The sequence below is a fragment of the Gobio gobio genome, assembly GCF_949357685.1.
Source record: "Gobio gobio genome assembly, chromosome: 13".
NCBI lineage: Eukaryota > Metazoa > Chordata > Actinopteri > Cypriniformes > Gobionidae > Gobio > Gobio gobio.
In genome coordinates, this window is record NC_137106.1 from 26,911,119 (window position 1) to 26,935,902 (window position 24,784).

Here is a 24,784-nt window from a genome sequence, read left to right on the forward strand (position 1 = left end):
TGTCAAGCCACTCTTAAACAACAGACAGCGTCAAAAACGTCTCGCCTGGGCTAAAGACAAAAAGGACTGGACTGGTGCTGAGTGGTCCAAAGTTATGTTCTCTGATGAAAGTAAATTTTGCATTTCCTTTGGAAATCAGGGTCCCAGAGTCTGGAGGAAGAGAGGAGAGGCACACAATCCACGTTGCTTGAGGTCCAGTGTAAAGTTTCCACAGTCAGTGATGGTTTGGGGTGCCATGTCATCTGCTGGTGTTGGTCCACTGTGTTTTCTGAGGTCCAAGGTCAACGCAGCCGTATACCAGGAAGTTTTAGAGCACTTCATGCTTCCTGCTGCTGACCAACTTAATGGAGATGCAGATTTCATTTTCCAACAGGACTGGGCACCTGCACACAGTGCCAAAGCAACCAGTACCTGGTTTAAGGACTATGGTATCCCTGTTCTTAATTGGCCAGCAAACTCGCCTGACCTTAACCCCATAGAAAATCTATGGGGTATTGTGAAGTGGAAGATGCGATATGCCAGACCCAACAATGCAGAAGAGCTGATGGCGACTATCAGAGCAACCTGGGCTCTCATAACACCTGAGCAGTGCCACAGACTGATCGACTCCATGCCACGTCGCATTGCTGCAGTAATTCAGGCAAAAGGAGCCCCAACTAAGTATTGAGTGCTGTACATGCTCATACTTATCATGTTCATACTTTTCAGTTGGCCAAGATTTCTACAAATCCTTTCTTTGTATTGGTCTTAAGTAATATTCAAATTTTCTGAGATACTGAATTTGGGATTTTCCTTAGTTGTCAGTTATAATCATCAAAATTAAAAGAAATAAACATTTGAAATATATCAGTCTGTGTGTAATGAATGAATATAATATACAAGTTTCACTTTTTGAATGGAATTAGTGAAATAAATCAACTTTTGATGATATTCTAAGTATATGACCAGCACCTGTATATTGAAATAAAACTGCAGATGTGGCTTTTTCTGAAATCATAATATGTTAATATGCATATGACCAGCCCCATTTAAACATTAACAAGGCCTTTTATGATACACTTGCTCCTAAACACCTTAACTATTTCCCTGTCATTGACGGAAATTTCCGTCATTAATGAGACGGCTTCCACACCATTGAAGGAGATTTCTGGATTTCCGTGTTTTCCCTGTTATACGGTAGAGGGTGCTATGACATCTTCTGAATCTTCTGATCAAAAGACACGTGAAGAAGAAGCAGAAACAAGCCATAGCATATGCAAGCAGATAATGTACAGTGTGTAAAATAAAGTGATCCTTAACATTCAACAGCATATTAATCAAAACTGCCTAATGTTACTGAATGAAATACTGACCCAGGACAAGGTCTATAGGACTGTGAAGCTTTGGGGGTGTTGATGGACTTGATATACTCAATCTACTCCATCTATGTTTTGATCATTGATCTGAATCCGATCTTAATGCACTCTTTGACAAAAATGTGATTTTTCTCAGATTTTTGCTCAAAATGTTCAATTTTTAATGAAACCTACCACATTCAAGTATTGATAAAAAAGAATACATGAAGCTAGGCTCTGTTCTTTATTTTGATATATTGCATGTTCAGATATTCATACAACAAAATATTCTGGGGGCCATTAAAATTTTGTGAAAATGACTTTAAAAATGCTGGCGGTGGCTGGCAACTTTTTTTTTTTAAACGCTGGAGGGGAATAGTTAAGATACTATTACTTAACTGGTATATATCTAAAGAGTAAGATATGGAAGTCTACCAAAACATTGTTCTGATCCTGGCAAGGTCACTGCTAAAAAAATCCCTTGTTTTGGTGAAATGATTCACTGACAGGTGAGTTGGCAGTTCCTCATTGTACGCATTAGGACCTATTAACATCTACATTTCGAATGTTGAAAACTAGGTCTTAATTGTGTTTGGTGCAACAATTTTTAACTAACATTAAAACAAGCATCATCTGGCCCCTTTATAGCATGTGTAATGTATGTGTGTTAGTGTGCGAATAGTTGTGTAATCAGCGGAAGCAAAGAAATGTCATTAGATTTGTAAAACGGCACACACACACCAGGAGAGAGACAGAGAGGGTGAGACTCTGCCCAGAGGGAGAGAAGAGTAAAAAGTATAGGAGACACTGTGAGAGGGAGAGAAACCTCTGTATACTGTCCATCCTCTCCTTCTCCAAAGTGGCGTCTGAAGCTCTAAGCAAAAGCTGCATTGCTTATCGTATTCCTCTCGATTGAGAACCCTGACTGTTATCGTCTTCCTGCAGAAACAAGACAACAGGAGGGGTTTGGAATAATGCATGCATGATATACACACACACATACACACGCAAACAAGCACACGTGGGGACTGGGCTGCAGGGCTGTCGATGGTGTAGTTTGGCCTGTAGTTGATCCCGATGATAATCCAGAGGACTGGTGTTCAGTGTGTGTGTGTGTGTGTGTGTCTGTGTGTGTTGTATGTGTGGTTTCCTCTGCAGGCTCGGGCCACGCCCCCCACCTCTCTTCTCATTGGTCTCTATGAGCTGAGGGTCTCCGATCTCCAGGAAGAAGCCCTTGTTCTTCTCGTATTCTTCATCATCAATTATCCTGACTTTTATTGTTTTGCTGGAGAGAGGGGGAGAGAAAGAAAAAGGAGAGGAAGAAAAGAGTGAGGAAAAGACAGACCAAGAGAAAAAGAAGAAAGATAAACGGCATGCAGTCATGCACAGGCAGAGCGTCAGAATAAGAGGATGATGCAAGAGAGACGGATAGAGAGAGTAAGAGAGCAGCCTCATCAAGTCTGACTGTCTGTAAATACACTCACACACACACAGATACACTCACAATATTCCCTCTAACTTTTATTCATTATGGACGGATCCTTAATTAAGTGATAGCTGTTTCTCAAATCCAAGAATGCAAAGAACGGACTTGCCAGGCTAACTTGAAAGAACGAACTCGGAAGGAAGCGAGGACACAGAACGCATCCTTGTGAGAATTGAGATGTGCTGCGATCTTGTTGCTCAACTGACTGTCCCAGCATATTACAGCAGCCAAATTACAATAAATACAACATAACATCACAAACTCATGTCATAACCTATTATAACATTTATTTCATATTATGATAGACATTTATTTTCATAGTACTTTAGGTTGCACTTTATTTTACAGTACTTACGTGTACTTACCTAAGAAAGTACTGGGTAACATAAGGTAACTACAGGGGTTAAGGTAAGGTTTGGGGTAGGTTCAGGGTTAGTACAGTTATTACCCAGTTATTGCAATTACTATTCTAAGTACATAGTATGTACATGGGGAACAGGACCATAAAATAAAAAGCCACCGTATTTTATATGGTTTTTATTTACCGCAAGGATTTGTGAAAATGAGTGTGTATGTTTAATGCTTTGTCAATGCCAATAAAAATACTGCAGGCTTTCTCCAGGTCTTTATCACTTTATTCAAATTAATCAAAACAAACGGACCAAGGTTTACTTTCACGAGCCATCACGTATTTGCGAGCTTGCAGTGGGTTTCTCTTAAGTGAGAACAAGAAGTTTAAAACTTACAGGCTTCCGTCTTTTGGGATTTCTAATGGTTCAAATGTCTCAAGACTGCACTTGATGCATCCTCGATATCAAGAACGCATCCGGGTACTTTTATGCATTCTCTGTACTTGCGTTCTTGAGTATTGGAATTGAACTTCGACGGTTCATGATGATGATGTAGTTTGAGAACGCATATTGAGAAACTGCTAAAGACGGCCAAAGGAAAGAGTTAAATAAAACCAAATGGCTGTGCGGATGGACTCCAGCTGAAATGGCCATTCATTTAGCTCTGACTCAAGAAAATTCCCAAATTTTTTGGTCCTCCTAAAAATGTTTCCCATCTGCACAGGGAGCAACATCTTATGTTTAGCGGTAACATTGAATACAAACCTCCAAGCTAACAACATCATCAGAACCAAAAACAAAATCTTTCATGCACAGACTCAAGACCACTTGCTGCTATGCTTGCATGACCTTTCTTTAAGAGCAACCACCGCGCAGAACATTACAAACAGGAAATCTCCACAACCAACCATGTCACATTGGCCTAATGTCACGATTAAAGCCAACATGAAATCAAATTCGACTCTCTTGGCCTACATCCACCCCCCCACCCCCCCACACATTTCAAATGTGGGTGAAATATCACATTTCACTCTAAAATAAGTCACAGTTAGGAAATAAAATGGATTGTGAAACAGAAAAATGCAATTAGCTTTAGAAAAAAAGAATGTTTCAATTAACTAACTGATACAGTTCTAAAGGATCTGAAATGAGTGATTATAAAAAAAAAATCACGTAGTACTATTTTAATTTAAATTTATATATTTTTTTTTTTACAAAATGTGGGTGCCAACTGGGCAACATCCATACTTACAGAATACAAAATGCACAGTCACTTTTAACAATCATCGATCTTCAATTAAGACCTACAGCAAGAAAGACAGTAGCTACTGTTAAATTAACTCTTTTCGTTTACATGAACGCTAAATTAAGAGATTAGGTTGATGTGCAGGTTAATATGTCACAAGCCTCAAATCGAATGTAATCTTTTGACAAATCTTTTGACAATATGAATGGTTTACTGATTTTGGCGCATAGACGTCATCCTGCCATCACTTCTTTTCTTCACTATCAGAAAAAAAGGTACAAAAGCTGTCACTGGGGCAGTACCCTTTCAAAAGGTACACCTTTGTAGCTAAACAGTGCAAATTAGTGTCTCAAAGGTAAATATTGGTACCAAAATTGTACTTATTAGTACCTAAATTGTACATATTAGAACCTTTTTAAAAGGTACTACTGTCCCAGTGAGACCTTTTTTTCCGTTTGTGTTTGTTTTAAAAAGCTGATTTATACTTATCTATTTCGGGTCCTGATTAGGAGACGGCAAGTACAATTAAGCTTTTTAGTACTGTGCTGCTTATATTGATCAAGCAGTAAGAACGGCCTTTACCGCACTCAAAACAAGGTGTTTGTGGATGAAAGTCAAAGTTCAATTACAAATGGATTATTAGGGTCCATGTAAAAGCAGCTAATGAAGAAAAGGCATGAGAGACTGAGGCAAGAAAGACAGAAGAGTTATCAAATGCTGGCATATGCTTCAGGGAAGACTGATAAACATAAACACTGTCTTTCTCCATCTCTTGCTTCTCAAAGACAATTTAATATTCCTTCATTGGTTGTCACAGAAACAGTGTTAGACTGTTTCCAGATCCACACTGTATAAGGTGCAGTAAGCTGTATGTGTGTGGGAATGACCCTCTTGACTTCTCATCTGAATGTGGGTTAGGTTCAGCTGGGGTCACGGCAGTGCGCTAACGCTACATCAATAAGTTATAGAACTGCTTTTTACAAGCACACAAAGGCTTTAAAATGACGGCGCATACTGTTTTATTATGTGTGCGTGCGTGCAGGGGCGTAGCACAAGATCCCAGGCCCAATATGCATAGGCAGACCTGATGGGCCCCCATGTTCCATGTTAAAATATATTCCAGACTTTTCAAGGGCCCTCTCTCCCCTTGGGGCCGTGGTAATCAGTACTGGTTTTAACTCCAGTCTGCATGTGGGGTTGTTCTCCTATTTATTCTTTGTACGTTTTGTTCTAGTCAAGTGTTTTTTTGACATCTATTATCTGTAGTTACTGGACACTTGCATCATTTGAAATGAGAGGGAGAAATTAGGGAAGTAATGAAATTATGCATCACGTTTATAACTGTATGAGATCCCGGTTATTAAAATCTGAACACAAAGTGATCTTTTAAGTGTGTTTGGTGTAGATAAGATGTTAATTAGAAGTGTTCCTGAGTTTTTATCATTCAAAAGAATTAACACATAACACATTCAACAAGCAGTCAACACATCAGAACTCAGTGAAAACATGTTAACAGTTTAAGCTCTGGATGAGACAATCTGTGACCATATGAGACAAAAAAACACCTGCTAAACACACTGGCAGAATATCTACACATTTCACAACCCTCACTGCTTATCAGTGGCGGACCAAATCAACTGCTGTTGCAGAATCTTCAGTGTGGCAGCAAAATAAATGATATGCCTGAGTAGAGAATTTAAGTTTTATGTCAAATAAGAATTCATATAAAAAGATTGAATATCTTGTAGCAAATTAGCTTAAAAGGGAAAATATACAAAATTGATTAATTATGAATATTTTCCCGTTTGAGCTAATTTGCTACATCTTGAAATACTGATGAGAAATCACATATTTCCATCGATCCGCACGCAAACACAAACATGCAGCGCAAGGTGTGTAGTCTGATTCATGAATGAATGACTCATGTGAGATAAATCAATCAAAAAACAATTTACTCGTCTGAATCAGTCTATCGAATCATTCACTGAATGAATTCACTGACTCAGAGCAGTTAATGACTAACTTAACTTGTTGGTAACTTGTACTTTCGGTAAATGTTGTCTACTTAAGGTGTGTGATACCTTTACTTGACATCTTTATCTTTAGGTTGTTCAAATGACGTGTAGGTAGAGTACACTTCTAAAGTACACTAACATTTTTTTGGCAATAAATGATTTAATAATTTGAATGAAACTCTAACCTTAAATATAACTTTCAAACAAATTTTTATATTTACTTTAAGACATTATCCATGTTTATCAAGCAGTTTCCTTATGCAAACAATTGGCTCATCCCCATAATGTAGATATTTTCAATTTGCATGGGTCTGACCACACACACACACACACACACACACACACACACACACACACGGGTTTTTGTGAAATGTGGGGACATTCCATAGGCGTAATGGTTTTTATAGCGTACAAACCGTATTTTCTATCCCCCAACACTGCCCCTACCCCTAAACCTACCCATCACAGGAAACTGCACAGTTTACTTTCTGTGAAAAAAACCTCATTCTGTATGATTTATAAGCCTTTTGAAACCTTATTTCACCCTCTCCTTGTAATACCCATGTAATAATACACATTTGTGTCCTGATATTTCACAAAAACATGCCCACACAGACGTACGTGTTTTCGTGTTTTATAGGGACTTTCCATAATGATAATGATTTTTATACTATACAAACTGTATATTATATCCCCTAAACCTACCCATCACAAAAAAAAAACTTTCTGCAATTTTACATTTTCAAAAAACATAATTTAGTACAGGAATTTTGTATATTGCCATCCTTGTGGGGACATTTTGTCCTCATAACATAGGGTTTACCAGGACCACACAAACACACACAAAGGGACACCTTTAAGCCTCCTGCATTCAGTACATAATTTCTCTCCTTGTGTACTATTACAGTAAATGACAGTGGCTTTATGCGTGTGTACCAAGTTCCCCTCTGAGAGCGTCCCCTCTCTCTTTAGCAGCTCAAATTTGAGCCTGCAGGAAATCAAAGCGTGCTTTAGATTAAGCCAAACGGGCAGGGCCTTGTGGAAGACGCTCAGGGTCTTGAATCTCTGATCAGGGTGTTACATAAAGCTGCTCCAATTCATGCATGACCAGAAACCAAGCACTGCAACATGACATCACATCACATCATCTCACTCATAAAAAACACAGGAGGGAACAACGCAGCACACACACACAAATGATATGACATTATCTGTTCATTAGCATATCTGCATTGCAGTAGCCTTGATCGGAAGAGATCCTGACACATTACGCACACAACATTAAGCAAAATCTCTTTCACACAGCTCCTTAAAATACATATATGGCTCATACAGCTCATCTACCACTTAGTGTTTGAAATGATCTTCGGGTCGATGCTTCTAGAGGATCCGCAGGCACGTTTTATAGACCAGCTGTGGGACAGCCAGGAAGCTTAAACTCACACACTCTAGCTGCAGTGATTGCAGATGATCGCCCGCCGCTGCTGCATTACAGCGAGTTAGTGACTGCGGTGATGTCTGATGTGAACAGACCTCTGGGTCTGATCCATGTTCAGGTACCAGTTTTAGGTCAGTGCAGCTGGACTGGAATGAGATCCAGACCTATTAGCTCAATTCATATGCCAAAAGCACACATACACACACAAACACACTTTGACTTTAGAGTCCAGAAACATTTGCCAGCAATTAGATCTGTGCTTAGCAACCACAGAAAGAGACAAAATAGAGCCACTTTTCAACTGTGATTTACCAAAGGCCACATTACACCGCATGTGTGTAAGAGAGAGAGAGGGTGCAGTAATGCAACCTCTTTAAAATTCAGATCATGTCTGCTCCTTAACACAAGGAGGAGCCACATCAAATCAATAAGAGCTGACTTTTGTATGCATGTTTGTGTGTGTGTATGTGTGTGTGTGTGTGTGTGTGTGTGTGTGTGTGGGCACATGGGTATGACCATGTTTAGAATGAATATAAGGGTATTCACTCTTTTTCAATGAAATCTATCAACAAAAACACTACACAAACAAAATAGTTGTTAATTGCAACACGAGTTGATGTCTAATTTGCATTATAAGTTAAAAAATAAAATGAAAATGAATGATTCATTTAAACATGCCTGGCACCGCACTATACTAGCGCAGATATTGTCTGTTTAAACTGGATTGCAAATTATAATATTAAATCACAATTTTTAAATACAACAACAAAAATATTTATATTATCAATTTGTGTTAAACAACAAATATTTTACTGCAAAAAAATAGGATTGTAATGGTTAAGATGTAGGTTTTTGCACTGAAATACAACATACACGTCCTCAGATTGTATGTGAGAAGTGAACATTAAACTATGGAAAATTAAAACCGAGCATACAACAAAGTGTGTGTGTGTGCACAAGTGTGTGTCTAAAAGGCAAGGTAAATGAAACCATTTCCAACATGACCAGAAGTGCAAGGTAATGGATAAACTAATGTAGGCAAATGCAATCTCTCCTTTTGATATATTCTATACTGCAATCTGGACTCAAGTGTGCATGCAAATATCTTATGACCAGTTGCATGCTCATTTGTGTAAACACACTTAAGCATACATAAAACGTGCATGCGCACACACACACACACACACGCAAACACACACACACTGCAGGTATTGATTATGTCGTAGTGGGGTGAAATGAGAGCTTGCTGCAGAGACTTGCTAGTGAATAATGGAAGGAGAGAGAGAGAGAGAGAGAGAGAGAGAGAGAGAGAGAGAGAGAGAGAGAGAGAGATATGGAAAACTGAGCAGACAAGTGTATGCGTTCAATACACATATTACAGGGCACTGAAAAACAAACATCATCCTCCACGTGATTTTAAGTACTTTAATGATTTGAATTTGTTGAAGCTACGAGCTGATTCATGAGCGTTTCAAACCTTTTCAAGCCCTTTGATAAAACATGGCACAATGAAGCATCACCGACTTCTGACATATTTGTGCATTTGCTCATTGTTCTTTTGCAAACCACAATTATTACATAATGGGATGCTTCATAACTTACAATTACATATCTTTTGTAAATGCTGCTTCGTCACTAATGCCGATGTTTTAAAAGGGCCTGTTGTTGGGCAGAAAGTGACATTTTGTAATTTAGTGTAAAACATGATACACTTAGAAGGAAATGTTATATATAGAGTGTATACACTATATAAGTGTTCTGTCAGGTGCTTCACATATAGAAGGGTTCCCATCATGGGATCAATTAATTTAGTTTTAATTCATTTTTCATTTCAATTATATTCCATGATTTAAACAGCTCGTTAACATATTTTATCAGTAGAAAAAAAGTAAAATGACCTGTTAGGCAAGCAAGTATTACACAATCATTTAAAGGGATAGATCACCGAAAAATGAAAATTCCATATGAATTAAGCGGTTGAGACACGATCACTTTATATGATGGACAGACTGAATTTAGGCTTTTGTTCACATAAACATACAGCAACTCACACATTAGTTGTGGTAAACAGAAGCTCAAGCATGTTTGCTTGATGTGCGAGAACCAATGAGGTTCATTCTCGTGTCTTACGCAGCACGTTTAAGGCTGCAGTGATGAGCATTGAGTACAGACAGTCTGTTTATTGCGTGAATGCAGTGATCTCATCATTGCAGCGCTATTTCTCACACAAAATGCTTTCACCACAACTAACAGCAAACACGACATCGATATGAATACAGTAAGAGCTTCGTTGTGCAGCATAACAGCGTCATTCATTATAACGGCAGTTTGGGCAAGTGTGAAGATACACTCGCGACGTGTGATTGACAGCTCCGAACATTATAAAGAGAGGGTTCTTTGATCGCTCTCTGTAGTCTAATCACATTTTAAAGAACAGATTTGTTTCATGCTACTAAGAGAAACAATGTGAAGTTGATCTTTTAGTCACTGGCTTGATTCACGGATGCATAAACAGTTTTAAACGATTTAGAAAGAGTCTGTGTGAACTTGAAAAACTAGCTACAAATTAAAAATTCGGGCAAAGCAGAGAAAGGGGAGATAAGCTTTCCCTGTATGACGACATATAGGGAACATTTCAGATTGGCCCATCTGAGCTTACATTTTCTCAAAGGCAGAGCAGGATACACAGGGCTTGGTTTACACCTATCGCAATTTCTAGCCACTGGGGGACCATAGACAGGCTAGGGGAACTCATATTAATGTTAAAAAACCTCATAAAGTGAAATTTTCATGTCATGGGACCTTTAAAGTGTTTTTTTTTTTATTAAGTCTATATTGACTGACTATTTTAACTGAACCTTTTTTTCTAAGATTAATTTAGATGGGATAATAATGCATACATATAATAGTCTTGTTAGCAGTTGTGTTTAAAAATAAATTACTATTCACACATTCATTTTTAAACAACTGCTAAAACAACTATTATATTGCAGTTACATTAAATGTTATTGTATATTCCTCAATTTTTTATGAGTATAAATAATAATTTACACTTTTTTATTCTGCAATATATATTTATTTAACATGATTAGATTATATACAAAAAAAGAGGTGGTTAATAACAATCATACCATTTTTGATCATTTGATTTTCAATCTATGTTTCTATTGGAACTTGTAATGTTTTTGTTTAAGTCAGTAAATAATTTAAGTGTTTTTGAAAGTCATCTGATGGAAGTACAAAAGTGTAAAAAAAACTTGTATTCCCTGGCCTTAATTTGGAAGGGGTAGTACATCTAAATTCTTTTCCTTTCTTTGGTTCTGTTCACTTTTCTGTTCACTGCTCTCAGAATTCTCTGTTCCGGGTCAAGGTGAATCCAAACTGAACGATTTTTGTTCTTGACACAATTTCTCAAGTCTGAACTGTCACAAGAGACTGAAATGACAAGAAGACCCAATTTCAGAACCACAGCACATCAAAGCCTCCATTGCTTCTGTCTGCTGATATCTGGCTCACCCCGCCCCTCTCTCTCTTGCTCTCTCTCTCTCTTCTCAGTGTCTTCTTCTCTCATCCTCTCTCGGGTGACTTTTGATGGGCAGGCCTTAAGTGAGACAGTTAATTAGATTAATGGTAACTGGCTATGTGCCTCAGGAGACTGAAGCATGCTTGTGTGTGTGTGTACTGGTGAAGTGAAATAACTTTTTAAACTCCTTAGTGATAAAAACATTTCAATATTCATGGAGCTTTGTTTTGCTAATCATTAATAATGTATTAATTGAAAGAGCTGCAGTATGTTCAGATGGGAGGGTGGAGACACAGTCCAACATGGCAGTACAAGCTGATAGTCATCCATCCACAACAGACATCCATGCCTTCAGGCACGTACGTGTCCACACACACACGCACGCAGGGTAACATGTCAGAGAGTGGAACAAAAAGCAGCAATAAAATTGGCTTTCATGACTTTCATAGTGTCTCTTGTCTTCTCTCTGTTCATTTACAGCCCTGTACGGGTCTCTCCATCTCTCTCTCTGATTTTCTCCAAAAGAAGAACTTAAATCATGTGCTGCTGGAACTGCAACAGCCCTGTCTGCCATTTCTCTGTAATGAACAAATGCTGGATTTGTGTGTCTCTGTGTGTGTGTGTGTTTCAGCGGCCTCTTCAATGTAGTCTAGAAACACAATCAAGACATTCAGACCTGTCCAGAAATTACACAGAGAGAAAAAAAAGAAAAAAAGAAAGAAACAAGGAAGAAAAAGAATCTTTACATTTTCTAAAAAGGCAACTGCTAGCGTTTTGGGTTGTTATAAGGGTGTTGCTGGGCTGTTAGCTTATTAAATCAGAGCAGATAGATTTTTAAACAACGTTTGAGTTACAATTTTTTGAATCACTTGATGTCTTTGATTTCATGTACCGATTAGGACGGGACTAACATCTCTGTGTTTATTACATAGTGTGTGTTTTCTAGACGTGGACATTACAGAAGGTCATGTGCTGTGTTGCGTGCTTGTATGACGTATATGTTATAAGTTATTATGTATTGATATCATTTTAATTGATTATAAAAAACCCTATTTAAGTAAGTTTATAGAAGTGGCTGTTTATAATAAACCCAATCTAGACAATCATCTTACTCTTACCTGACATTAATATTAAAATGGGCAGTCTTCGCAGTTTTTGTGATTTGGCTCAATTTATACATTTTATAATTACATTTTTGGATCGGAAACCATGCATCCATATTGAAATGAAATAAAAACTTGCTGAAGATTGGTGTGCAAATGGTAGCTTAGGTAGGTCAAAAATCAAGGTGAAGCGTTAGGATACAACAACATGGATATAAAAGTTGCTGTAAACTTTACTGACATTTTCCATAATGATTACTGAGATGGCACATTCGGACGGGACTAAAATCAATGAGAAGCTCTGGTAATAATTACTTTACCCCACCTCTCCATGTAAACTAATCCCGTCCGAATAGGGCTATAGATAGATAAGACAGATAGACATACAGACAGGCAGACAGACAGACAGACAGTCAGGCAGACAGGTCACACACTCATAGTGCTGTAGTCTTTTCTCTGCTGGGCTCTCTGGATGCCCATATAAGGATGCATTTTCAGCATTGACCGCTTGACCTCTCCTCCTCTAAAGATCCCACGTACATCAGCTCTACAGTCACTGTAGCAACAGTGAATTTTTTTGTTTGTAAATGCATCAATAATTTTTAATATTCTGCATTTATTGCATTTTCCATTTTACCCTAAAACTATACATTTACAAGGTTGCATTGTAAAGCGTGCAGTTATTAATTTAGCTGAACATCTACATTACCTTATTACCATTACCGCGCCGTAACTGACCAACACCTAATTTACAGTTTACCGTAAAACGTTTGTTATTTTTATTTTTTATTTTTAATGACTTTTTTTATTTTTAATTAAATTGACACTGCGGGTAAAATACCAACAAACCAAAAATTGACAGTGCTATGCAAATATCTGGTGGGGCTATAGCCACTGATGGAGATGCTTGATGTGTGTGTGTGTTTGATCCTTCTCATGTGTCTCTGGATCAGGTTGTTGATGGATTTTCAGAGGTTTCCAATTCTGTTTTAAGCTTTATTACACACATATACTCCTACATCTCTGATGGCAGGCAAACATCCAAGCAAGACAAAAAAGTCCTCATATATTTACTAGAGGTCAAATAACAGCAATATCTCTCGTGTCTCTTTTTCTCGTTCCAGCATTCACTCTGGATTTCTTTTCTGGGAAGAGCAGCAGTATCCATTTTTCCTCAGATTACCGTCTACTACGGAGCTGCATATTCCACACAAATGTTTTTCGCTCACACACGTATGCGCACACACACACACACACACACACACACACACACACACACACACACACACACACACACACACACACACACACACACACACACACACACACACACACACACACACACACACACACACACACACACACACACACACACACACACACACACACACACACACACACACACACACACACACACACCCGTCAGCTACTGGACACTCAGCAGAGACGCGGATAACCAGAGAGGCTGAGTTCAAGACAAACTGACAGCACACAAATCAGAGAGAGCAGAGTCCCATCCCACCAGATCATTATCCACCTAATTTCCGAACAATTCAGCACGGATCAAGAGCAGATGAGGCCCATCAGCCCCAGCCAGCAGCCCCTCAGTTGAGTCACGGAGACCCCGCTCAACCCTGCTGCTCCTGTTAGCACCAAAGACACCCAGCAGCTTTTTTTTAGATGATCCACAAATGTGCATGGCAGTTACTCCTCTGCCACTGTGTGAACTAGAGTAAAGATAAATACACTGATTTGTTGGACAGGTGCAAGGCAAGCACAACTGATTAAGAGAAAATTCTACTCATTAGTGTGATGATAATGACAGATTGACAGGCTTGGAGACCCTGTGGCTATTTGCACCATTCTACTGATAGTGCCAATAATGCAATTTAAAGAGGCATCAGTATTACTGCATTAGAATAAACAGGTCTCTACAAATTCTCCAATCACACTATCCACCTTCTGGCAGTTCAGTAGTCCCACATCAAACCCACATGATTGGTTGAGAGAGAAGCTGACATTTTACATTTATGTTTAATCGTTTAGCAGACACTTTTATCCAAAGTGACTTAAAAAGAGGAGAGCAATAGAGTCAATCAAGATAAATAGGGCAACAAAATGCAAGTGCTGTGACTAAAAGTCTGGGGGCAGTATATATATATATATATATATATATATATATATATATATATATATATATATATATATATATATATATATATATATATATATATATATATATATATATATATATATATATATATATATATATATATATATATATATCAGAGTTTCCGCTAGAAAAAAATGGTGCCGGTCAAAGTGACCGGCAGAGGTTTCGTTTTCCGGACATTTTGATGATATGCCGGTCAAATATCGCCTCTTAATTATTCAAGTTGAGGAAAACTGAAAGCAGTTTATGTAACTTAAAAAAATGACATAATCAGGCCGTATATGCAACATGTTTATTAGCCTAACTTTCAAATAGACGGGAAAAAAAACATGAACGTCCGATTGGCGTCAATCAACCAATTTTTTTTACTATGGTTTCACATTTCATAGTTTAACAAACCAACCCCCCTTCCCCACATAAAATATCCGAATATAGCATTGTTTTTACTCAAGCAAATTTAATTATAAACTCAGTATGTCTCATTTAGTTGGTAAGATTTAAATTGGCCACCGTGTAAATGACTCCTTGTCAAATGAACTTGAACAAACAAATGACTAGGCCTATAACATTGTCTCGCGTCATTTTTGGCTACTTTTTACGCTTTTTTGCAGTGCTGAATTGTGCAGCTGCCGACTTAAAATCAAAAGTTCCCAGTGTCTCTCCACAACTTGCAATGCGCATAAGCCGCGTAACCTTGTTCTCCGCAAGGCGATCGCTGCTTCGTCTTGATCCGATTCTGCAGTGAGAACCCCCTCTCTGCAGGAACACTCGAGACAGGGATTACACAGGCTATCTTGGCGAGCTTGGTCCACTCTGGATACATTTCGCTGAAATCACATATGAGGACTTCGCAGGCTGTGGAGAAATGCAATCCTCCATAGCCACGGAGCGCTGTCATGACAGCGTGGGCATCACGTCGCAGGCTTACGGTATCGATAAGAGGAGCGGTGTCCGCAGACTCAAGGCTTGTAAAATGGCAAACAATCCTTCTGATCGCTGGTTCTGCATATTCTTGGAGAGCTATTTGTCAGATTTGGAGAGCTATTTGTCAGATTTTAATCTGAAATTTTAATCTGACAATTTGACCGAAAAGATTTAATTTTTTCGGACATTTAATTTTTTTCCCGGCCAATGTCCGGTAATTACCGGACAACGGAAACCCTGATATATATATATATATATACACACACACACTATATTGCCAAAAGTATTGGGACACCGCTCCAAATCATTGAATTCAGGTGTTCCAATCCCTTCCATGGCCACAGGTGTATAAAATCAAGCACCTAGGCATGCAGACTGCTTCTACAAACATTTGTGAAGGAATGGGTTGCCCTCAGGAGCTCAGTGAATTCAAGCGTGGTACTGTGATAGGTTGCCACCTGTGCAATAAGTCCATTCATGAGAGGTCCTCACTAATAAATATTCCACGGTCAACTGTTTGTGGTATTATAACAAAATGGAAGCAATTTGGAACAACAGCAACTCAGCCATGAAGTGGTAGGTCACGTAAAAAAATCAGAGTGGGGTCAGCGCATGCTGAGGCGCACAGAGCACAGAAGTCGGCAACTTTCTGCAGAGTCAATAGCTACAGACCTCCAAACTTTGTGTAGCCTTCAGATTATCTCAATAACATAACATGACCAAGTGCAATGCAAAGCGTGCAGTGGTGTAAAGCAGTGTTTCTCAACCAGTGGGTCATGACCCACTCGTGGGTCGTGGATCATTCTATAGGGGGTCGCAAGACTTTCTCTGTGTTCTCATATTTTCGAATGTCGTATGTTGAATCATTATTGCCGTAACTTTCTAACGCTGTTTCTAAACTGTCCTATTACAATAACTTATCACTGCCGCGAACGGCTCATATTGGACAAGGTCCTACTCTCTTTACGCAAGCGGTTTACCCCGTTGCTTGGTAACGACAGCGCGCAATGTCAGACCTGTTATACTGTACGCAGCCACTGCCTGTTAGCTTGAGAAAATGCATCAGTTTTTTAAAAGAAAACAAGCAGAAGATTCGGAAACTCTGAGTACAACCCGGACTATATTAAATATGGATTTACTGCGTCTGACGGCAGCCTGCAGCTTGCTTTTTGCAAAACAGACCTGATTTCCTTCTGGATTTAAACCAGAAACGAATATCCAAAACTCGCAGATTGTGCAACGAAGTTTCTCTTGCCATTTAGCACCACCTATCTTTGCGAGTCGGGATTTTCAACAGTGACTGCAACGAGAACAAAAAGCAGGAATAGGCTGACAACAGCTAGTTTGAGTGCAACACTACGAGTGGCCCTTTCCCCAATTCCACCACGTCTGGATACCATTGTTTCAGAGCAGTAGTCTCAAATTTCACATTAATGTGAGTAAAAATAAATAAATCAGTTTGCCTCATAGTCTGCCTAATTATTGAAAAAGTGTGTGTTTTCGTGAAATTAATGGTATCACTTTACAATAAGGTTCATTAGTTAACATGAACTAATAATGAACTGCACTTATAAAGCATTTATTTATATTTGTTAATGTAAATTTCAATATTTACTAATGCATTATTAAAATCTTGTTAACATTAGTTAATGCACTGTGAACTAACATGAACAAACCTTGAACAGCTGTATTTTTATAAACTAATGTTAACAAAGATTAACTGATGCTGAACAGAGGTGTTGTTCATGGTTAGTTCATGTTAACTAATGCATTAAATAATGTTAACTAATACAACCTTATTGTACAGTGTTACCAAATTAATTATAATAAGCAAACGGTGTAGCCTAGGTCTAAAATTTAAGTTATTTATTTATTTCCAGCCTTAGTGGGTCGTATGACTGGCATACCAAAAAAAAGTGGGTCCCAGTAGGCAAAAGGTTGAGAAACCCTGGTGTAAAGCACGCCACCACTGGACTCAAGAGCAGTGGAGACGTGCTCTCTGGAGTGACGAATCACGCTTCTCTGTCTGGGAATCCGATGGACGAGTCTGGGTTTGGCGGTTGCCAGGAGAACGTTACTTGCCTGACTGCATTGTGCCAAGTGTAAAGTTGGTGGAGGAGGGGGGGGGTTATGGTGTGGGGTTGTTTTTCAGGGGTTGGGCTTGGCCCCTTAGTTCAAGTGAAAGGAACTCTTAATGCTTCAGCATAACATTATGGATCATTTCATGCTCCCAACTTTGTGGGAACAGTTTGGGAATGGCCCCTTCCTGTTCCAACATGACTGCGCACCAGTGCACAAAGCAAGGTCCATAAAGACAGACCTTTGGATGAGCGAGTTTGGTGTGGAGGAACTATATATATATATATAATTATTATATATATTTTTTAGGAATTAATACTCTCATGGATGCATTCAATTTATCAAAAGTGACAGTAAAGACATTTATAATGTTACAAAAGATTTCAAAGAAATGCTACTTTTATCTTTCTATTAATCAAAGAATATTTAAAAAAATGAATCATGGTTTCCACAAAAATATTGAGCGCTGCTTTCATCATTAAGAAGTTTTTCTTGAGCAGCAAATCAGCATATTAGAATGATTTCTCAAGGATCATGTGACACGGGAGACTAGAGTATTGATGCTAAAAACTTCAGCTTTGCCATCACAGGAAAAAAATTACACATTCAAATATTCAAATATAAAACAGAAACAAACTAAATATAACGTCTAATGTTAACTATAATATTAATTAATTATTTTAATCAGATAAAAATATATATTGTTGTGTGTTTTTGGTTTGGAGGTGACAGCTCTCATATAGTCGAGTTTGAAGGAAGGAGAACAGAGATTAACAAACCTCTTACAAAGCCTCTTTCTCATGGGCTTTCAGCCTGACTGATGTCAAAGGTCACACAGTGAGAGGCGCAGAGGGAGAACTTACTCATCACCCCACTGTATATGCAAATAACCTGCAACAAGGTAATTAAAATCTCCATATAATGAAGTCATGCTTGGGCAGAAATAGAGCAAAGGGAGGGAGAGAGTTACAACACAGTGAGAAAAGAAACTGCAAAAAGAAAAAAAATACTTATAGATCCCGAGGAAGCTTGTGGTAATCGATCATGTTAAAAATAAACCTACATATGGATGACATCAAAGTGAGATACCATGTTTTGGGCTGGTGGATCTGAAAAAGGCTCACAGGATTGAACTCAGGTAGGGTAAACAGAGATTTTCAGAGATTATGAATCACTGTGCCCTTGAGCGAAACTCTTGACTCCAAGTAGCTCTTTGGGGACTGTCCACTGACATAACATTCCTGTTCAGTGTGATGTTTCGGTCCTGAATGACAGTTTTTTATACAATCTTTTAAGTGAACGAATACAGTATGGCACTGATTTGTACGTCTGCTAAACGTGTTCCTGCCTCCAAAGACTAACTTTAACAGTAACACATCAGAGATAAAACAAATAGTCTTAGGCAAGCTTTTAATCGATTGGTAAAAGTTACTGAACCGAATCTACCGCTTCTCTGAGCCGAGTTTGACCGAATGAGTGAGTAGAGAGGCACTGAATCAACCCTCTTGTTTGTGAACAAATGAGGCATGTCATTTGTGAATGAGTATATGTTGACCGACAATAAACCAAAGGGACGAGAATGTTGTTCATTCAGTTCAGCAAAGCATAAGCAGCCAGATGAAAAGAGTGGAACAAGCTTTAAGAGTGTACACACAGCATAATCCTTAATTTATGAATGTGTAAAAATGACTGATGACATACACAATTTTAACTGCAAGGAGCCTACTTGAAATGCATTGCTATGGTGCCCAATGTAATACAATATCTCAATAGCTATTTGAACACTAAGCATATTACAGAAACCTAAATCATTTTAGGCTATTGCTTTATTTTCTCTTTTGCTAGATTAAAGCCCAAAAGTTGTCAAAATAGCAATAAAAACAATAGATCCGCATTGAAAACAGATATAATGGTATTTCTCGAGTCTCTTAGTAGATCATGTAGATTGGCAATGTTTAATGAAAAATGAAAAGTGACTGTCTCAATAATTTACTCATAATATTCTAAGACATTCATTGGTTGCAACTTACTGGCGTAATGATGTGACATACAAAAAGAGTCACTGAATGAATCACAGAACAATTGTTTTGGGAGAACAGACTCAAACGAGTAACAGACATGAACCAAAACCCTATCACTAATATCAAATAGTTATAAAGTGACAATCAATGGAAATGGCATGGAATTGCTCATTCATTCAAAATGTAGCGAATTAAAAACATGCCTTTTTCTTCACATAATAGTGTAGTTCTGGCATCTACCAGCAGGGATAAACTGCAAAAGCTCTGCTATGGAGACTGTCCATGCACTTAGTGTACTGTAATGTGCTTTTGGTAAAGAGTCTCCTAAATGACAAGTAATGGTTCTTTGGAGTGCATACTAAAGCATTTAATGAATAATTAATACACTCCTCCGACCACCGTTCTCTCTGCACCGACCAGTGAACAAATCAAACCTTTTACAGAACTCTGACACCCGCAATCTCTTTACTTGTTTAGAGAAGGATATGGTGCACTGAGTGAAAAATTGTGTCTTTGTGAACCAAAGAACTATGGTAAGGGGTCGGCTTTAGTAATGTCAATCAAATCAGAGCCAGTTCCATTCCAATACATTGATGTCATTGAGCTGTTTGCTTCCTGAAGGTTCCGTGAAGTCATAGCAACTGGTTTTCTGAGGTCACAGGGGGAACTTAAAAACATCGCTATTCCAAGTTTTCAATGGAAAACTTGCAATCGGTCACTCTTTTTCTACTTGCATGTTTCAAAAACATTTTCCTTTTCTTCTCCTCCTTCCATCACTCTTTCACTGTGTACTGTGTATACGTCTTTCGAGTCTGCATCTGTTACTGTACCACCCACACACACACACGCACACAATGCCATTACTCAGAGAAATACACACACACAAATGCATTATAAAAGCTTGTCAGTTTTTTCATTTCAAAAGGTTGTCTGTAAAGCCAAAGAAGCACTCAAGAGACAAATTCTAGTAGAACAAAATAACAGGGGAGGACCAGAAGACCAGAATTTCAATGGCAACTGCAAAAAGACATGGCTTCTAACCTGAGTCTGCACGACCACTCACACATACAGTCACACATACGGGTGGGACAAAATAATGTTAACACCTGGGAAATTGTGCTTTACCCAAAAGTTTACCCAAACATTTACATTCTGTCATTATCTTCTTGTTCCCTACTTGTATTATATTCACGCGTTTTCTTTAGAAGGAGATGTTAGGCAAAATGTTCAGGCTGCATTTTTTTTCTTTTAGCAAAAATAAATGGGGACTATGGCTGTTTGTGTCTTATTCACACATTCACAAATCTCAAACACACATCTCGTGAGCGACCATCACTGACAAACTTTTGTGGTGCCCCATTTAAACATTTGAATGCGTAAATATTTTCATATATCCTACGGAGGAAAAAGTAGTTAACTTTTGGTGTTTTCCTCACACAAAACTATTGCATTACTTTAGAAGATTTGGAATGTGTGGAAAATTAAAACATTGTTTTAAAACATTCAAAATTGTCATTTTAAAAACATTTTAATGTTGTAATGAAATGGCGGTAGCGACAGATGTTTTCGCCTGTATTGTGACGTACATCCAAGTGATTATCGGGGGGAAAAAAGTAGGGTCAGAGCTTGGTTCAATCTACCGGTTGTTGACTGGATGAAGGTAGATCTGAACGCAAGCTTGCAGTTGTTTGGAAGAAAGGGGCAGGTTTAAGCAGATAAAATAATTTGAGAATTCTGGCATATGTTATCTGAGAGAAGTTAGACATTTTCACCAGGAGATCGAGTTACAAAAGCAAACATTTAAAAAAAGTTAAACATGAATAGATCAATCATCCACAATAAAATCAATAACGTGCATTTTGGGTATAGATAGGGTGTATCGTCATTTCATGCATAGTTTTTCTTCAGATTTCTTCAAACAAAGATATCGTATTACTTCAGAAGATTTGGAATACAGTGCAAAAGATGTAACTTGACTGGCCCAGTGCTTATTTACTTTCAGTGTTTGGAAAAGAGCAGCTTGAACATTCTGCCTAACACCTAATTTTGTGTTCTACAAAAGCAAGAAAGCTATATAGCTTTGGAACACGTGGGTGAGTAAATTGAGCAATCTAACCCTTCAATTTATATATAAAAAAACGAAAACGGCAAACAATTTCGTTACCCCCCCCCCCCCATTTATTTAGTTATTGGGTTCAAAGATGCTAATGGGTCAAGAATAGACTATTGTTCAATAAATGAACAGATTGAAATATTGATTGCGTAACGATTACCTCCATCCAGTTCCTAAACGTCTTTGAACTAGACAAAACCTCAATTTTAAAGGTCAAATTGCAGTGATGAACACCAGTGTCAGGCATCTGATGCTTCTCTCTCTCTATGCAGAATGAATGACAGCTCCAGAAATTCGTACGAGTCAAGTAAATCATGACCTATGACACTCTATTCAACACCTGTTTTTTCACTCGTACGCTGATCAGCCCATAGCGGCACCAGCCCATGGAATAAGGCAAAATATGTATACGAGAGAGAAAGAAAGAACGAGACGGAGCGAGGTACTGTAATAACCGTAGGAGGTAGAAGGCTTCACAGGAGCAAGCTTTCAAAGAGCAAGAAAGAAGGAAAGAAGAAGAAAGAGGGAATAAAGGTAAAAGGAAAGTGCTCTGAAGGGAAATGAAGCCTCTGAAGCTGTTTGGGACCTTTCTATAGAGCTCCACTGAAGGTTTAATCAATCCGCCAGGAACTGTTTGGTGCACATATATCAAACCAGGCTGCATTCGACATTAGCACGTGTGTGTGTATGAACCCGTAACCTTTAGAAGTGCATTCATATGATGTGTTTTCAGGACACATTTGGAAGAGAAAGGCGTATGTTTTTTTTACGCTCGTACTCAAACTAAACTCAGGCCTGGTTTTACATAAACAATCTCTGGTTGATTGCACAGCTATTCTACACGGGTTACCATTGATCAACCACAGCGAGAATAGCATAAACATGTACGTTAGTGTGAGTAGACACCCAAACACACACATATGGGTACACAAATATGGATGAAGTTCTTAAACACCCCAAAATGGCAGGCTATACCTAAAACAGGCAGTCATTTCCACAGCAACCATCCGCACAGCCAAAACAAAACAAAATCAGCAATGACACTTTCAATGAATTATAAATGGCGAAAGCCAGGCTAAAGGGAAGTGAAGTGTGCGTGTTTCACTTTTTTCCCATTGTGTTTGAGTTAAGCCACTCTCTGAGATGACTGACAGATGGAACCGGTCAGCTTTCCGGTGGCAACGTCCCCCTTACTTGCATAAGCCCAGCTGTGTGTTTATAGTCCAGGAGTGAGAATAATGCTTTGGCACACAAACCCCTTGAGGACTGATTAGCGTCTCTCTCTGTCCATTTCACTGTCCTCAGTCAAACATCCTTAAGGACTCATTAGTTTCAGCTTCTGTCCATGCGGCTGTCACCTCACATCCACCCAAGTCCATGTCTGCATCCTAAATTACATATAGTACTTCTACAGCGTACTAAGTTCACTGTGGATGGGTAAAAATACTTTGATCATGTTTTAATATGGTCTATAGTATTGGGACACACAGTACCACATCATGATATTACATTTTATTTTACACAGAGAAGATCTGTGCGGAGGAGTGGGCCAAAATCCCTCCTGCAGTGTGTGCAAACCTGGTGAAAAATACAGGAAACGTTTGACCTCTGTAATTGCAAACAAAGGCTACTGTACCAAATATTAACATTGATTTTCTCAGGTGTTCAAATACTTATTTGCAGCTGTATCATACAAATAAATAGTTAAAAAATCATACATTGTGATTTCTGGATTTTTTTAAATAGATTATGTCTCTCACAGTGGACATGCACCTACGATGACAATTTCAGACCCCTCCATGATTTCTAAGTGGGAGAACTTGCAAAATAGCAGGGTGTTCAAATACTTATTTTCCTCACTGTGTATATATTATATATATATATAAAAAACTTTGTATATATTAATTCTTATTAAAGTTATAAAAGTTATTCAGTCAAGAGCAGTGATTGATATTCTCTTTGTCTTTTGTTGTTGGATAACACTAAATGACACAGATGGCAGTAGGTTTATTAGGCTGCAGTCACTAAGACTGAATGCACTGATCCAATATACTGATACACATGCATTTTCTTTCATAAGTGTTTCACAAGGATATTTTGACATTTCTGTGTGTATTTTTCAGTTAAAGTGCAAGAAGACGTGAAAGAGAACTCAACTCAGTATAGAGTTGTGCAGCGCCTATAGACAAACTACACCACAATCACATGACTTCAATGTCATCACCACTAAGCTTCCGACAACTCTTTTAGTGTTTAAAAATATTTGAATAGTTTAATAGTTTTCAAGAGTGTAATGACCCTGACAACTCCTGTAGTCCCATTTAGCCACTTGTTAGTACATGCCTTTTACAAGACAAATAAAAGAGGATATTACTGATGTATTTTATATTGTAGAGAAAAACTTGAAAATATATTGAGCTTATGTTCACTGCAAACCTTATTTCAAGCATTTAACTAAAAAGCCATTGACTTCAGGACGATGGAACCGGAAGTGCTAAAATTTAATGGTAGAACATGGGTGTCCAAGCCTGCTCCTGGAGGGCTACCTTCCTGCAGAGTTGCAAGAAAATAAAATAAAATAAAATAAAAAAATGTCTGCGAGTAGTTAAAAATGCAAAGATGTAGTCAACAAAAGTAATAATATCAGTTTTTCATGTGAATATTAACATTTGCAAAAAAAATTTAAAACTCAAAATACATAAGATTGAGAAGGGGGACTGTGTACAGTGGGCCCAGAGGCCAATAAGGGTCTTCCCTAAGGGCCCAGGTCCTGGAACGAGGTTTCTACTGGCCCCCCCACCATCCACAACCGACCCCTCACTCGTCACCCCGGAATTTGCAATAAAGCAATGACCAGTACAGGGAGCCCAGTTTACCTTGAAACAATATTCATTCATTAAACTGTTTCTTGAGCAGCAAATCAGCATATTAGAATGATTTCTGAAGGATCATGTGACACTAAAGACTGGAGTAATGATG

General features: G+C 38.3%; 1 protein-coding gene across 4 annotated transcripts in view; it reads right to left on the reverse strand.

Annotated features, from left to right (window-relative positions):
• slc8a1b (solute carrier family 8 member 1b) overlaps positions 1-24,784 on the reverse strand; it is a 170,866-nt gene that overhangs the window by 72,108 nt on the left and 73,974 nt on the right. For 2 of the 4 annotated variants that reach the window (XM_079833075.1, XM_079833076.1), the window contains exon 3: positions 2,161-2,273. In XM_079833075.1, the coding sequence (XP_079689201.1) occupies positions 2,161-2,273 (113 nt within the window). Of the gene's footprint in view, positions 1-2,160; positions 2,274-2,512; positions 2,620-24,784 lie in introns of all 4 variants that reach the window. The other 2 variants (XM_079833077.1, XM_079833078.1) reach the window with 1 other exon arrangement.